The sequence below is a fragment of the Monodelphis domestica genome, chromosome 4 (assembly GCF_027887165.1).
Source record: "Monodelphis domestica isolate mMonDom1 chromosome 4, mMonDom1.pri, whole genome shotgun sequence".
NCBI lineage: Eukaryota > Metazoa > Chordata > Mammalia > Didelphimorphia > Didelphidae > Monodelphis > Monodelphis domestica.
This window is the reverse complement of record NC_077230.1, coordinates 438,428,562-438,444,962: the sequence shown is the minus strand read 5'-3', so window position 1 is coordinate 438,444,962 and position 16,401 is coordinate 438,428,562. Positions and strand designations below refer to the sequence as shown.

Here is a 16,401-nt window from a genome sequence, read left to right as displayed (position 1 = left end):
CTAGACTTTTACCTCCTGCCTCAGTGGCACCCCGCCCCCCCAGGGGGAAAGCGATAAAGGGGGAGGGGAGGGGGCTCCCGCAGCCCCCCCCCGGCTCTCAGGGAGGCCGCCCCGCCTCATCTTTCTCATGGTGCTATAGCTCCGGTACCTCCCGGGGAGTGAGGGGAGCGGGGGCCAGCACAGCCAGCCGGGGCCCTCGGCCTCCCCACCCCGGTCCCAGGGATTGCGGACACTGGGTGACGGGCAGTTTGCAACTGGTTTTTTAATAAAAGTCTTCTTGTTAAGCCTGCCGGCTGCGAGGATTTTTCGGGGGGCCCCTCAGATCTTCCCGGGGAACGTCCCCTCCCGGATCTGGTCGGTCCAGCGCTGCACCTGCGGGGAGGCAGGCAGGGACTGATGCAGGTGGCCCTCCAGAACCTGGGCCCGCCCCTCCGCAGCCCCGCCCGTTCCCCCTCCTCACCCAGCTGAGCGGGCACAGGGAGTGGTAGACCTTGCGGTAGTAGTCGCAGGGGCTCCAGTCCTTGCCCCGCCTCTTCATGATCTTGGTACTGCGGTGAAAGTCTGGGAGGAGGTGCCGGGGTCACGCCGGGGTCACGCCGCGGAGCCCCGCCCCCGCCTCCCCTTGCTGCGGCCTCCGCCCCCCGCTGCCCCCCCACCAACCCAGGATGTTCTGGTAGCAGTTGCAGGTCTAGTTCTGGTTGGGAAAGCGAGGGTCGAAGGGCGGGGTCGAATGATTGCTCATCGCGCTCTCTCGATCCTGGGAGCAGGCAGAGACCGCCGGTAGCCTGGCAACCCCGCCCCTAACGGCAGCCCCGCCCACCCCTAACCGCCGTCCCTCCCCTGGACGGCTCCACCCCGAACAGCGGGCCGGGACCCTCCCCGGAACCTCCCCCCGGCAGCTCCACCTCTCGGGGGGCCGCGCTTCCCTCCCCGCCCCCCATGGGCAGCCTCACCTGGTACCCTCACCCGCGCTTTCCCACCAACCGCCCTGGTGCCCGCCGGCAGTCTTCCAGTCGGTGCTTTGAGATATCTAGGTAGGAGGGACTCCATTCCACTCCGAGCCAGAAAGGGAGAGCCCCCGGGATTCGGGGAGGCCTGGGCCCTTGAGCCCCTGCAGCGAGTGCCGCCCCTCTTCTGCGGCCGCCCGCCTCTGTGGCTAAGTGCCCGGGCCGCTCTCAGGGCGGCCAGCTCCCCTGACCTTTCCACCGCAGCATACCGCCCCCCCACACTTCTGCACCCTCCCTTCGCCTGGTTTCCATGACAACGCCTTCGCTCCTCGCCCCCCACCCCCCTTGATATTCTCAGGGTCTTTGGCTTCATCTTCAGCCGCTAGACCAGATGGACGTGGTCAGGCCCGAGCCTCTCAAACTCTCCTCCGTGCCCCTCCCTCTCTCCATCCCTTCCCCGTTCCTGTGGCTCCCCCCGGGGCCCATCTTCTCTGCCCACTCGCTCCAGCTGTCCCAGGGACTTCCCTGGCTTCCAGGTCTCTGGGTTCAAGAGAGAACCTGCCCCCTCCCGGGCCTCGGCTGTCCGTGTCCTCCGAGTGCCCCCTGTGGCAGCCCTCCGGGCTCTTCTGGCCCTTCCTCCATTCCTGGCAGCCTGAGCTGCGCCTGCGCACCCACAGGCCGCTTTCTCCTCTTGGGCCCGAGTCCCGGGCCTCCTCCAAACTCTTGGGACAGGCCATTCCCAGCACCCTCAGCCCCCGCAGGCTGTTCGGGTCCCCAAACTGCCCGAGCCTTTGGTTCCTCTTCTCAGCCTTTGGAGGGGTCATCCACGCTCACTTGTGAAACACCTACTGGGCGCCAGGGCTGGGCGAACAAGCAGATACTTGTCTTCAAGTAGCGGACCTTCTGGGGAGAAGACCAGCCTCTCTCCTTCTCTGGGTCCCTCCGCCCCTCCGTCCCTCCGCCCCTCCATCTCTCCGCCCCTCCGCCCCTCCGTCCTTCATCTCTCCATCTCCGTCTCTCAGTCTCTCTGTCTCTCTGTGGCTCTCTCTGTCTGACATGTATACTATTCTGTGTTCGCTTAATTTTCTTATAGTTTCCTTCTTTATGTTTAAGTCACTCACCCATTTTGAATTTATCTTGGTGTAGGGTGTGAGGTGTTGATCTATTCCTAGTCTCTCCCACACTGTCTTCCAACTTTCCCAGCAGATTTTATCGAATAGTGGATTTTTGTCCCAAAAGCTGGGATCTTTGGGTTTATCGTATACTGTCTTGCTGAGGTCGCTTTCCCCCAGTCTATTCCACTGATCTTCCTTTCTGTTTCTTAGCCAGTACCAAATTGTTTTGATGACTGCTGCTTTGTAATATAGTTTAAGGTCAGGGACTGCAAGGCCCCCATCGTATGTTTTTTTTTCCCCCCTGGATATCCTTGATCTTTTGTTATTCCAGATGAACTTTGTTATGTTTTTTTCTAAATCAGTGAAGAAATATTTTGGTAGTTCAATGGGTATGGCACTAAATAGATAAATAAGTTTGGGTAGGATGGTCATTTTTATTATATTGGCTCGTTCTATCCATGAGCAGTTAATGTTTTTCCACTTGCTCAAGTCTAGTTTCAGTTGTGTGGAGAGTGTTTTGTAGTTGTGTTCATATAGTCCCTGTGTTTGTCTCGGGAGATAGATTCCTAGGTATTTTATTTTGTCTAAGGTGATTTTGAATGGGATTTCTCTTTCTAATTCTTGCTGCTGAGCTATGTTGGAAATATATAGAAAAGTTGATGATTTATGTGGGTTTATTTTGTATCCTGCAACTTTGCTAAAGTTGTTGATTATTTCGATTAGCTTTTTGGTTGAATCTCTAGGATTCTTTAAGTAGACCATCATGTCATCCGCAAAGAGTGATAACTTGGTCTCCCCCTTGCCTATTTTGATGCCTTCAATTCCTTTATCTTCTCTAATTGCTACTGCTAGTGTTTCTAGTACAATGTCAAATAGTAGAGGTGATAATGGGCATCCTTGTTTCACTCCTGATCTTAGTGGGAATGCATCTAGTTTATCCCCATTGCAGATGATATTAGCTGATGGTTTTAGATATATACTGTTATTATTTTTAGGAATAACCCTTCTATTCCTATGCTTTCTAGTGTTTTTAATAGGAATGGGTATTGTATTTTATCAAAGGCTTTTTCTGCGTCTATTGAGATAATCATGTGGTTCTTGTTGGTTTGCTTCTTGATGTGGTCAATTATGTGGATGGTTTTCCTAATATTGAAGCAGCCTTGCATCCCTGGTATAAATCCTACTCAATCATGGTGGATGATCCTTCTGATCACTTGCTGGAGTCTTTTTGCTAGTATCCTATTTAAGATTTTTGCATCTATATTCATTAGGGAGATTGGTCTATAGTTTTCTTTCTCTGTTTTTGACCTGCCTGGTTTTGGGATCAATACCATGTTTGTGTCATAAAAGGAGTTTGGTGGAATTCCCTCTTTGCTTATTATGTCAAATAGTTTATATAGTATTGGAGTTAGCTCTTGTCTGAATGTTTGATAGAATTCACTGGTGAATCCATCAGGTTCTGGGGATTTTTTCTTAGGAAGTTCTTTGATGGCCTTTTCAATTTCTTTTTCTGATACAGGATTATTTAAGAAATCTATTTCTTCTTCTGTTAGTCTGGACAATTTATATTTTTGTAAATATTCATCCATTTCTCCTAAATTGGTGTATTTATTGCCATATAATTGGGCAAAGTAGTTTTTAATGGTTGCCTCAATTTCCTCTTCATCAGAGGTGATGCTCCCCCTTTTCATCTTTGATGCTGTTAATTTGCTTTTCTTCTTTCCTTTTTTTAATTAGATTGACCAGTACTTTGTCTATTTTGTCTGTTTTTTCAAAGTACTGGCTTCTAGTCTTGTTTATTAGTGCAATACTTCTATCACCCTTGATTTTATTAATTTCTACCTTAATTTTTAGGATCTCTAGTTTGGTTTTATTCTGGGGGTTTTTAATTTTTTTTCAAGTTTTTTGATTTACATTTCCAATTCATTGATCACTGCCCCCCTCCCTAATTTGTTAATATATGTACTCATGGATATGAATTTTCCTCTAAGTACTGCTTTGGCTGCATCCCTTAGGGTTTGAAAGGATGTCTCACCATTGTCATTTTCTTCAACAAAATTATTAATTGTTTCTATGATTTCTTTTCTAACTAACTGATTTTGGAGTATTATATTATTTAATTTCCCATTACTTTTTGATTTGGCTCTCCATGTACCCGTACTGATCAATATTTTTATTGCTTTATGATTTGAAAAGGTTGCATTTATTATTTCTGGTTTTCTGCATTTGAGTGCCATGTTTCTGTGACCTAGTGTATGGTCTATTTTTCTGAAGGTGCCATGTGGTGCTGAGAAGAAGGTGTATTCCTTTTTGTCCCTATTTATTTTTCTCCATATGTCTATTAACTCTAATTTTTCTAAGATTTCATTCACCTCTTTTACCTCTTTCTTATTTAATTTTTGGTTTGATTTATCTAAATTTGATAGTGGTTGGTTCAAGTCTCCCACTAATATGGTTTTACTGTCTATTACCTCCTTCAATTCTCCTAATTTCTCCATTAGAAATTTGGATGCTATACCATTTGGTGCATACATGTTGATTAGCGATATTTCCTCATTGTCTATATTCCCTTTTAACAGAATATATTTAGCTTCCCTATCCCTTTTGATCAGGTCTATTTGTGCTTTGGCTTTGTCAGATATCATGATTGCAACCCCTGCCTTCTTTCTATCAGTTGAGGCCCAAAAGTCCTTACTCCATCCTTTAATTCTAACCTTGTGTCAACCCACCTCATATGTGTTTCTTGAAGACAACATATGGTAGGGTTTGGGATTCTAATCCAATCTGCTATTTGTCTATGTTTTATGGGTGAGTTCATCCCATTCACGTTCAAAGTTATGATTGTCACTTGTGGATTCCCTGGCATTTTGATATCTTCCCCTAGTTCTGACATTTCTTCCCTAGCTATATCCTTTTGAACCAGTGATTTACTTTAGGTCAGTCCCCCTAGTCCCCTCCCTTGGTATGCTTCCCTTTCTAGCTCCTCCCTTTTTATGCTCCCTTCCCCTCCCCCCCTCTTTTCCCCTCCCTTTTTATACTCCCTCCCCCTCCTCCTCCTTAATTTCCCTTTCTTTCTTACTCTGTTGGATAAGATAGTATTCAGGATCCCACTGGATATAGATGTTCTTCCCTCTCAGAGTTGATTTCACTGAGAGTAAGGTTTAAGTAATACCACTTCACGCTCTCTTCCTCTCCTTCTCATATGAGAGTTCTTCCCCTCCCCTTCCCATGTGTATCTTTGTATGGGAAAGGTTATTCTATTTAGGTCCCCCTCCTATTTCTTGAAGTAAATCTTAGTATTGTCGACACTTCCCCCCTCCCTTTTCCTTTCTTTGTCCCCCCTTTCACCAAATCGTCTTGATGCCCCAATCTTTCCCTATGCATGATTCTTCTAACTACTCTTATGGTGCATACAATTTTTGAGAGTTATACAATACATTTTCCCCACATATTAATATATACAATTTGATGTAAATGTAGTCCTTATAGAAGAGAGTTTGACTTAAAGAAAAAGATAAGATTTATCTCCTTTTCCCTTTCTTTCATATTTCCCTTTTTATGTTTCTCTTGCTTTCTGTGATTGGATATCAAATTTTCCACTAAGTTCTGGACTTTTCATAGCAAATGCTTGGAAGTCTTCTATTTTGTTGAATGTGCCCATACTTTCCCCTGGAAGTATATAGTCAGTTTTTCTGGGTAGTTGATTCTTGGTTGGAGATCCAGCTCTCTTGCCTTCCTAAATATCGTGTTCCATGCTCTGCGGTCTCTTAGTGTGTTAGCCTCTAAATCATGTGTGATCCTTATGGGAGCCCCCCTATATCTGAAGCTCCTCTTCTTGGCTTCTTGTAGGATATTCTCCTTTTCTTAGAAGCTCTCAAATTTGGCGATTACATTCCTGGGGGGTTGTCTTTTGGGGATTTAGTATAGAGGGTGTTGTATGAACCCTTTCTATTTCTATTTTGCCCCCTTGCTCCAGAACTTGTGGGCAATTTTCTTCTATAACCTCCTGTAGTATAGCATCAAGGTTTTTGTTTATCTCTGATTTTACGGGCAGACCAATAATTCTCACATTGTCTCTTCTTCCTCTGTTTTCCAGGTCTGTGACCTTTTCAGTGAGATATTTTGTCTTTTCTTCTAATTCATAATTTTTTTGGCTTTGCTTTATTAATTCTTGCTTTTTTGCATGCTCACTGTCTTCCAGTTCCTTAATTCTGGTCATTAGGGACTGGTTTTGCTTTTCAGCTTTGTCTGCCCTTCTATTAGATGCTTCCAGCTCTTTCTCCAATTGTGAAGTCTTGTCTCTCAAACTGCTGATCTCTTTCTCCCATTTTTCTTTCCAGAAGTTTTCCATCTTTTGGGTAATCTCCAATTTGAGTTCTTCCAGAGCTTGTGGATAATTTCCATTTTGGGAGGCATGTTTTGATTTTGTTTGGGTTTCATCCTCTTTCTCTTCTTTTCCTTGGGTACTCCCGCCATAAAAGTTTTCAATAGTCACTTTTTAATCCCTTTCTTCCTGGTGGCTTGATTTTGGGCCATGTGAGCCATCCCTTTGGTGGTTTTATACCCCTTTCCTTTTTGGTCTGGGGTCTGGGTGATATGGGCGGGTTTTCTGTGAATTTAGGTTGCCTCAGACTAGTTCTTCCCAGTCTCTGAGGTTTCTTAGAGTGCAGGCACCTTTGATCAGCTCGGCCGCCCCTTTCCTCAGCTCAGCCTCTCAGTGGGGCTGTCCCTTTGCTCAGCGCAGCCTCTCCGCGTGGCCACCCCTTTGCTCAGCGCCACCGCCCCTTTCCTCAGTGCAGGATTTTCCTGTGAAACCTCCCTGAGATTTTGTTTCCATGCAGTATTTAGATCCCAAGTACCCTGGTGTGCACCCCCAGACAGAGATGCTCCTCACTCACTTGCTGTCCCATTGAGAGCTCTGATACCTTACTCTGGTTTGGTGGAGGGAGGAGGGGTGGCTCAGTTCATGTTTTTGTGCAAGCCTTTCCTCCTTCTTATAGTGTGGAAATGTTCAAGCCCCACATACCTTCATTTCTGTGGTATACTGGAGAGTCCCTCTGTTCCTCCAAAGGTGATATTTATGCTCTTCTGAGGTAGTCTATTTCGTTCAGTGTTGGGGAGAGGAAGGGATTCGCGTCTAGATTGCAGCCATATTAACCCGGAAGTCCGCTCACAGCCTTCTAATAGGTGAATCCAGGGGCCACGAGCCCCTCAGCATTTCCAAATGAGTGTCGTATTCTATTATTCCAGTGAGCTGACAGGGAGAGGAGGCATTTCCCCAACACCAAGGAACCTATATGGAGAGGAGAGGGAGAGAGAGCAGGTCTGGATGCAAAGGTCCTTCAGGAAGGCCAAGACTCTGGACACTGGAAGGGAGTAAAGGCCTGGGGACTTGGATACCTGGGTCCTAATGGGGTTTAAAGCCTGGGTGTCTCTCAGGATGGCTAGGTAGCACAGTGGACTTCGGAGGACCTGGATTCCAATATGGTCTCAGACACTTCCTAGGTGGGTGACTGTGGGCAAGTCCCTTCACCCCCATTGCCCAGCCCTTGTTACTCTTCTGTCTTAGAATCAATACTAAAACAGAAGGTAAGGGTTAAGGGGTGGGGAGACGGGACCTTTGAGTCTCTGAGGGGAGAAAAGGATGGAGACTTGTCGTCCTGGGACCATGATCACTCATTGCCTTAATTCCGGTTCCTACTATGGACTCGGTGACTATGAGTCCTGGGTCTGAGCTAGGGTGCACTGGGGAGGGAGAGAGGAAAAGAGGAGCCTTGATGGGCTGGGGATTTGGGAAGAGGTATTTGGTGTCAGAGACAAGTGAGAACTGAAGAGGGGGAAGCTGAAATGCCGTGGGGGTGGGATGGATGCCTGGGCTCGACTCTTACCAGCACTCCTGGAGGTGGTCGTTCAGGTAGGCCTAAAGCCAATGGGCAGAGAGTTCTCCAGGCTGGCCAGGCTTCACTAGGCCAGAGTGGAGTGAGGCCTTGGTGGAAGGGGAGGAGGAGGCTCTGCTGGGGGGTAAGGAGAAGGGTGAGGTGGAGCTCTTGCTCTTTGGGCTCCCAGGAGGCTGCTCCCAGGAGGCTGCTCGGGGGAGGCCTTGGCAGGGGTGGGGGAGGAAGACTTTTTGGGGTGTTTGTGCCTGGGGTACTCTGTGCACGTGAGCCAGCAGTTGTAAACCTTAAAATTTCTTAGACTTATGAATGTTGGAAATTTCACCATTGGGAAATTTCATACTTCAAAAAAATTTCCTACTGATAGTAAGAACTCTATTGGAATGTGAAAACCCTTGGCATGGGAGGGTCCTTCTCCTCCCTACTTAAGGCTACTTTAGGACAGAAAGCTTTTGCTGAACAATGGAAAGGGCTTTGACCTATGCTTAAGCATAGAACAGGAAGTTCTTTGAGTCATGATAGATTTTAGAATTGATCCAATACAGATACTTGGAATGACAGAACCAGGTCTTGGAACTTACAATCTCCACCCTACTCAGTCTAACAGGATTTAGGAAGGGCTGCAGCATAGATCAAGATTTAATTATTTGAGAATATGACCTTCAACAGAAATATGCAAAGGAAACAGACCTCTGGGCGGTCCTGGGTTAAGCTCGAGCCACCATTGGCACAGGGGAGACATCGACAGTGATTGGTAGATGTGAGAACTGAGGGGAGGGGACTTAGATGGTATCAAAGATAGCAGGGTCTGAGGACAGGAGGGGGCCAGAGGAGAGTTTTTTCCTCTGAGAAGTTTTGCTCTAAGGAGAGGTTTTGCTCTGAGTGAGGTGGCTCTGAAGGAGGCCTGAGGAGGTTGCTCTGTGGGAGGACCAGGAGAGAAGGCTGGCTCTGAAGGAGGAGAATTCTCTGGAAACATTTCTTGAAAGGAGGCTCTCTTGAAGGTGGAGCCTGAGGTTGGCATGAGAAGTCTTACCTAGAGAGATCTTGGGTGAGTGATAAAACCAACTGACTGATTTATTCATTCATTCCTTTCTTACTTTCTCTCTTTTTCTATTGATTAATCAGTATATTATAAATTAAATTTCTCTATAAAACCCAGTTGGCTTGAGCATATTCATAAATTGGGAATATATTACCTGGTGACCATCTTATATTTATATAAAACCAAGACACAGTAGAAAACATATTTCAGCGGTCATAATTGATATATATATTTCCCTTGCTCCCAAACATTTTAATTATCACAGTGTATGGCTCCCACTCTCTTATCTACAACTATTTAACACTCAAAACTATTTTCAATCTAACGCAGTGGGCTAGGTGGCCTGGGCAGGGGATTAGTTGGAGCTCTTGGTACAGGTACAGACCACCTTCTTGCATTGTCGCCATGCTTTGGTGAGCCAGCTTGGTGACTTCTGGATAGCCTTCCGCAGAGCCTTGAAACTGGTGGAGGGCTGTGAGGCCTGGGTGGGCTTGGGCCGTCCCTCGGTTTGTCCTTGGGCTGCTCTGTGGAGACCCGGGACCAGGCCGACGCTGCTTCCCGAGGCTGGCAGAGGACCCACCTGTGATGCCTGGAATCTCAAGCCTCTAGCTTGTTTAAAAGGTACACAGCTATGGTTCTGGGCTCTTTAGCCAGGTGCTGCTCTTGGGGCTGTGGCTGCTGCGGCTTTTTGCATTGGCACAGCTTTGGGGAGTGTGGCTGCTCTTGGGGGAGCTTTTGGGGCTGTGGCTGCTCTTGGGGAAGCTGCCACTTTTTGGAATCGTGGTGCACTTTGGAATGGTGGTGCCCTTTGGAATGGTGGTGCCCTTTGGAATGGCGGTTCCCTTTGGAATGGCGGTTCCCTTTGGAATGGCGGTGCTCTTTGGAATGGCGCCTCTCTTGGGGGCCCTGTTGGGGCTGTGGTGCTCCTGGGACTGCAGCTGCTCTTGGGGAAGTGGCAGCTTGTTGGCATTTCCCCAGTCTTGGGGCTGCTGTTGGGAGGGTGGCCACTCTTGGGGGCCCTCTTGTGGCTGTGGCTGCTCTTGAGGGAGCTCTTGGGGCTGCGGCTGCTCTTGGGGGAGCTTTTGTGGCTGTGGCTGCTCTTGGGGAAGCTGCCACTTTTTGGAATCGTGGTGCACTTTGGAATGGTGGTGCCCTTTGGAATGGCGGTTCCCTTTGGAATGGCGGTGCTCTTTGGAATGGCGGTGCCCTTTGGAATGGCGCCTCTCTTGGGGGCTCTGTTGGGGCTGTGGTGCTCTTGGGACTGCAGCTGCTCTTGGGGAAGCGGCAGCTTGTTGGCATTTCCCCAGTCTTGGGGCTGCTGTTGGGAGGGTGGCCACTCTTGGGGGAGCTCTTGGGGCTGCGGCTGCTCTTGGGGGAGCTCTTGGGTCCTTGGCTGCTCTTGGGGAAGCGGCAGCTTCTTGGCATTGCCTTTCTCTCATCTAGGGAAGCAACCCACGGGACTCTGGTGTGCTGGGTGTCCAGGATCAGCCCTCCCTCGTCCTCCCCCAGCCGGGCCCACCGGCCTGCCTGGGGTCACCTGGGAAAAGTTACTTTCAAACATGACCCTGAGGGGCCCGAGGGGCGGGTAGTTGCCCTCCGCCACGGCTCTCTGCAGCGGGCCAGGCTTGGGGAAGCACAGCGGGAAGGACAGTTCCACTTCCACTTCCTCTTCCGGCAGGTGGAGCTCTCCGGGCAGAACAACTGCGAGCAGGGAGGAAGCAGGCCGGAGCTGGGGGCTGGCTGGCCCCTGCGGGCTCCCCTGCAACCCTGCAGCCCCCCAGGCCGGGGCCCCACCTGGTGAGGGTTTCTGGGGTTTCACTGGGCTCAGGGAGTCTCGGTGGGCCTGAGGATCAGGACTCTGGGGTGGGGGTGGGGGGGCTGCTGGAGGAGGGCCAGGATACTCTCTGCAGGGAGGGCAGACTGGCTATGGCTCTCTGGGACAGCTGAGCTAAGAAGGGGCAGCCTCCCAGGCGGGTTAGAGAGCCAGGAGGCCCCCGTTGTGGCCTCATGTATGGGTAGGGAGGGTCAGGGGGGGCCAGCTGGCAGCATTCCCCGGGTCCCATGCAAGGCAGGACAAGGAAGAAGGGGGCAGCACCCCGGAGGAAGGCCCTCTCAAGCCCCTGGCCACGACTGGGCCGGGGGAGGGGGGCACTGGAAAATTTGGGCCTATCTCAGTAGTCGCCCTGGGGCCTTTGCCACAGAGCTCAGAGACAAAGCCGGAAGCCCGCTGCTCAGCTAGCTCTGGAGAGGGAAGGACAGGCAGCCCACATTCTAGGCAGGAGCTTTGGGGAAAGCTCTGAGGTATTAGAGCAGAGATGTAGCTTGAGGTGGTTGCAGCTTCCCCAGGTCCCCTTCACCTTTTCAGGGGAACCTCCAGGAGGCACCAAGTCCCCCTATAAAGGGACTCTGGAGAGCCGGGTTGTAGGCTGTTGCTCTCCCTGAGGTGCCTTTGGCCCAGAATGATCTCCATGCTCTGGGCCTGACTCTCCCTGACTAGTCCTAGACAGTGAGAGGGTTAGAGTGGATCTGGAGCCCCGGAACCCTTGGCTTACCCTAGAGGGGTATGAACCTTAAACATTCTCTGACTCGGGGGCAGCTGGGTAGCTCAGTGGATTGAGAGCCAGTCCTAGAGATGGGAGGTCCTAGGTTCACATCTGGCCTCAGACACTTCCCAGCTGTGTGACCCTGGGTAAGTCACTTGACCCCAATTGCCTAGCCCTTACCACTCTTCTGCCTTGGAGCCAATACACAGCATTGGTTCTGAGATGGAAGGTAAGGGTTTAAAAAAATTCTCAGAGTCTATTTCATAAGGTTAGGTTTGCAAACCTTAAAAAAATTCCCAGACTCTACTTCTAAAGGTTGGGTTAAGACCAATTCCCCATTGGGACCATTTCCCATTGGGACCACTCTCCATTTGGGCAGCGAAGGTACTTGATCAGGAATGTGAGAACTCTACTTCACCAAAGTTAAGCATACCTTAGGGGAAGATAAAGTTGTAAACTCTTTGCTGAACAATGAAAAGTACTTAAACCCATAGTTATAGTAAGACAAAAAGGTCTTAAGCTATGCCTATTTTTGGATCTAATGGACATGGCAGAATTATATGGGAAGGTCTAATTGTATTTCTTAAAAGGCAAAGCTAGAAAGTTAAAAATCTTTGACTTTTGTCATTTGCTACAGAATATGCAGACAAGAGATATTTTATCTGTAATAATATTTTAAAATGAATTCTAGTATAACTGTTGGTTAAATACTAAGGCATAAATACTAAGTCCATGGAGGAAAAATAAAAGTATCCAGCTGAAAGAAAGTCTGCCCAGAAAGGACAAGGCAGATGTCTCTGGCACCGTCCACAACGTGGCACAGAGGCCAGACAACAGAAAAAGCAGCACATGGGCTGCAGAGACAATAACAATGCTTCCTACGCAGGTCTAATGCAATATCCACACAAATGTACTTCTATGTAAGACTATCTAGAGAAAACTATCATTCATTTGCTTACAAATATTCTATTGTGCTAGTGTATGGGTGTTTGTTGTAAGATCTAGGTGGATCACGTACCTGAACACTTCAAATGGTATTTGTACAATGTGTAACTTGCAATTATTTTATTGGAATTGTTCCATGTTACCCAAATATGTTCTAATATCAAACGATAGAATTCAAAAGGTTCTGACAGTACATGGAATACTGTCCAACTGAAGCACAAATTGTGGCTATCGTCCAAAATGTATGTATGATAATTACCTCATAGGGTTCACTTTATATTTGCAAAAAGAGTAAGTCTTCATTAGAATCAATCTTATTCAATAGTCTGTGTTATTGGAAAAGGCATTGAAGCTTTTAAAAAAGAAAAAAGGGGTGGACATGGTATTACTAACCATCCATCTCTCCTACACCCCAGAAGGAATATGAGCTGATATTATTAAATCACAATTCCCATGTAATGATAAATGTTGCATTGTATGACATACAGGGATTGGGCTGAATATCACCAGGCATTAAGACTGTCAGGGACCCAACAGGATGATAACTGTGGGTCGAGGTTTTGTTTGTATGTTTACAGAGAGTGAAAACACCTGGTCACCCACCAAGCACATCATGCCATGTGGCAGGGGAGCAGGAAGAGAAGCAGAGAGGAACATCAACAATGCCAGTTGATTGCATCACAGGCACGCTGGAAGAAACCATCACTGGTGACTATAACCACACCAAAGACTGACATGACACTGCTTTTAGTGACATTGACTATTATTCCACTGATGGACACTTGTTATGCTGACATCAATTGGTCCTTTATACCTAAACCAACATCAAGCATGTTAACTTGTATGGACTAAAGCCCACTCGTACATATCTATGACATCAGGTGGATCCCACACTCCAAAGACTTTATCATGGGATCAAAATCGAAATAGCTATGATTGTTTAGACACTAACGTATACCTTTCATTTTGGATGTCGGTGTTATATATATGTCATGAGGGAATTTATTGTGTGTGCATTGTAAAACTCCTACTTGTATTGTAAGAAATGCTACTAGTAACAAGGGTACTGACATCGGTATGACACGCCAAAGAGAAGGAGATAGAAATGTTTCAGGCCCAGCACAGACCTAGTCACCCTGACCACAAAAATGATGTTTAGTGCAGGAGATGCTGCACAGGGCTGTTTATTGGACCGATGGTCCTGATGTCACTCTTAGAAAAGGGATGAGACGTCAGGCAAAATGCACTTTGAAATTCTAATTAGGAACCCAAGTTTTTGAAAATTGATCATCTACATCCATGTATAGATTATGTTCTTGGCAATGCCTATGTAGACATTATGTGCCAACGACCATTGCTGTAGTTACATGTTAATATCATTATTGATCATTAGTCCTGGAACTCCATCTTCTTGGGGAATATCGTTATGGGGATTCTTTCTTGCTCTCTAACTCTAGTCCCAGAATTCAGGCAGGCCGCTGGATTTGGGGTCTATTAGCTTCCACTTCAAGTACTGGAAGACGTTCTGGTATATGAAAGTAAAGCCTCAGCAGTAAGCTGAGGGCTCCAGGTTGGACAATCTCTGTGGACGCGCAGTTGTTGACCCTCCTGGGTGGAATAGGCTATTGCACACATACATGGAGCAAGGGCAAAGTATTCCCTCAGTTTCCCCTTTTGGAGGATGTATTGAAAATAGGAAAAAATTTGCAGGCACTAATAAGCTTGTAGAAAAAGCACATGGAATATTATTCATTGACAACTAGGAAAAATAAGTCACATCAAACTCCACATGAACAAGAAGCTGTAGAAATTGCTTCTACATAGAAAGCAAATCAAGCTTCTGTTAATCCAAACATTGGTTTGGTGGAATGAATTTTGCAAACATTAGTTATGGTATATTCTGGGTTATTCTATTGAATGGTTCATTTACCCAGAAGCAGAGATTTAAATAAGGCTCATATAAGAAACATGCAGCCAGAAGGTGCAAGGTCCCTTCAGTAGCTTCATGCGTGTTATCTCAACAACAAATCAAAATGTAACATTTATGGCCATTTGGATACTTGAATTGATGTTTGCACTGCTGTTTGGAAAATGTAAAAGATGCGAATATATTTGGTATGTGATTCAAAAACAACAAAAAGGGGATAAGAGAGAAAGTATTTTAAGAACATTTTTATACCATTTTATATCACTTTTCATTCTATTGAGCAATCTTGAATTGATGCTCTCACTTTATTTTCTCTGAATACTTTGATTCTCCTCCGTTGTTTTTCTTTTCTTACATTATGAAATATATTTCAAGTACTTTTCACACTGATCCTGAGCAATGAAGGTGCAAAACTTTTTCTCTTGATATGTACCCAACAGTGTGCGATTATGAGAACATGACAGCATTTGGTAAGTTGCAGGTGGCTATCCTGGGAGACCATCACTGATTGCATGAAAAGGAAATGCAGAGGACACCTCAATGGGCCAGACAGCCAAAGCCACACACAGACGTATATTCCATAAGAGATGGATGTATGTGGGCTGCTGAGGTTGGAGGTACTGGGACACGGTGTTTGACACCCTCCTTCGCAGGTGGCTCGAGTATCAAAGTCCAACCGTATTGCCATGTGGCAGGCATCTGGGCGGGTATATCCCTAAAATGCATAATCAGGACAAGGGAGAGAAGGGAAATTCCCCTTCATATCCACATACAGTCATCTTTTCTTTGGCTATGAATGCTCTGGCACCTTCTTCTAATCCTAACTTTGTGTGGGCACTATCTGCTAATGCACCTGTGCTATGATCTATGGGACTGCTACCTCAATACTTCAGGATAATTCGAGGGAAGATCATTTTCTTATTATTTTTATCATTACTTTAAACTTTGATGAGACTTTTATCCTCGATTTTCATTACTAAGCATTGAGATCATTTTTATCTCTACAATATTATTAATAAGTTGAGAGTGAAATTGTTATTATTGTTGACAATCACAATTACTTTTCACAGTCAGATGTTTGGCTACATATTTTGGATGTTTACTTTGAATCACTTGAAGTATCAATTGATGATGCTACATGATTTTTCTATTTTTAATTTTACTCCCAAATTTCGTTACATTTTATATCACTCACCTTTCACTTCATTTGATTTTTAAAACAAAAAAGGGGGATATGTAGCATTCCAAGCATATTCACATCTTTGAAATATAAATGATTGTATGGTTACTGTGTCTCCAGACACAAGGTGATACTCTGATATTTGTGAGTGGAATCTTGACCCGGCCACATGGCTGTTGCCTAAGACAAACTCATGAACATTTTGGCTCGGAGGCGACAGCGCAGGTGGAAATCTACACGCCCATCAAGGTGTCACCTTCACCTCGCCATCCAATCTGAATTGTCTCTGCTTTGTATCGTGATTGCTACGTGCTTGAGAGTGCTACCCACTTACAGCCTGCAATAAAAACAGAAGGCGGCCCCATGAATTTTCTCTTGGATCTTCACTCTGCTCTAGGAATTTCTCTCTCTCTAGGAAAGCTTCTCCTCTCCTGAGGCTCCAGCCCCTCTCGGCTTGCATTCTCTGCCTTATTCTCTTCCTCTACCTCATGTTCCATTGACTCTCATATTTTCCTTCCAAGGAGAGTATCATAGGGGTTTGCCTGTCCTATTTAAACACTGATTTGTCTGTGTCTCTCATTCTTCACCCTGGTTCTCAGATTCCCTGCCTCTCCTCGGGTCCCTAGCACTAAGGAGAACCCCTTCCCTTGTGGGCCCTGCAGTTCTGGGACCCCACACTGTGTCTGTATTTGTGTGTCTCTCTCTGTCTCTGTCTCTCCTTCCCTCCCTCTCTCTCTCTGTCTCTCTGTCTCTGTCTCTCCCTCCCTTTCTGTCTCTGTCTCCCTTTCACCCTATCTCTCCCTCCCTT

At 46.8% G+C, this 16,401-nt stretch overlaps 2 protein-coding genes across 5 annotated transcripts; one reads left to right on the top strand and one right to left on the bottom strand.

Annotated features, from left to right (window-relative positions):
* Positions 1 to 237: 237 nt before the first annotated feature.
* LOC103099076 (uncharacterized) lies at positions 238 to 1,320 on the bottom strand. Of its 4 annotated transcripts, none has more exons than XR_008918216.1 (4): positions 967 to 1,097; positions 661 to 757; positions 461 to 561; positions 238 to 372 (listed from the first exon to the last, which is right to left on the bottom strand). XR_008918216.1 is itself a non-coding variant. In XM_016427410.2 (4 exons), the coding sequence occupies exons 1-4, from the start codon at positions 1,318 to 1,320 to the stop codon at positions 281 to 283; spliced, it is 657 nt and encodes a 218-aa protein (XP_016282896.2). In that variant the 3' UTR covers positions 238 to 280. The 4 variants fall into 4 exon arrangements, 2 of the variants coding, with proteins under 2 accessions (XP_016282896.2, XP_016282894.2); XM_016427410.2 differs by having other exon boundaries at positions 954 to 1,320; XR_008918215.1 differs by lacking the exon at positions 661 to 757 and having other exon boundaries at positions 967 to 1,093.
* Positions 1,321 to 1,875: 555 nt separating this feature from the next.
* Positions 1,876 to 16,155, top strand: LOC130458839 (uncharacterized). Its single transcript, XM_056825773.1, has 2 exons — positions 1,876 to 10,795; positions 13,065 to 16,155. Coding segments are annotated over exons 1-2 (1,167 nt in total). The 5' UTR covers positions 1,876 to 9,629; the 3' UTR covers positions 13,066 to 16,155.
* Positions 16,156 to 16,401: the final 246 nt, after the last annotated feature.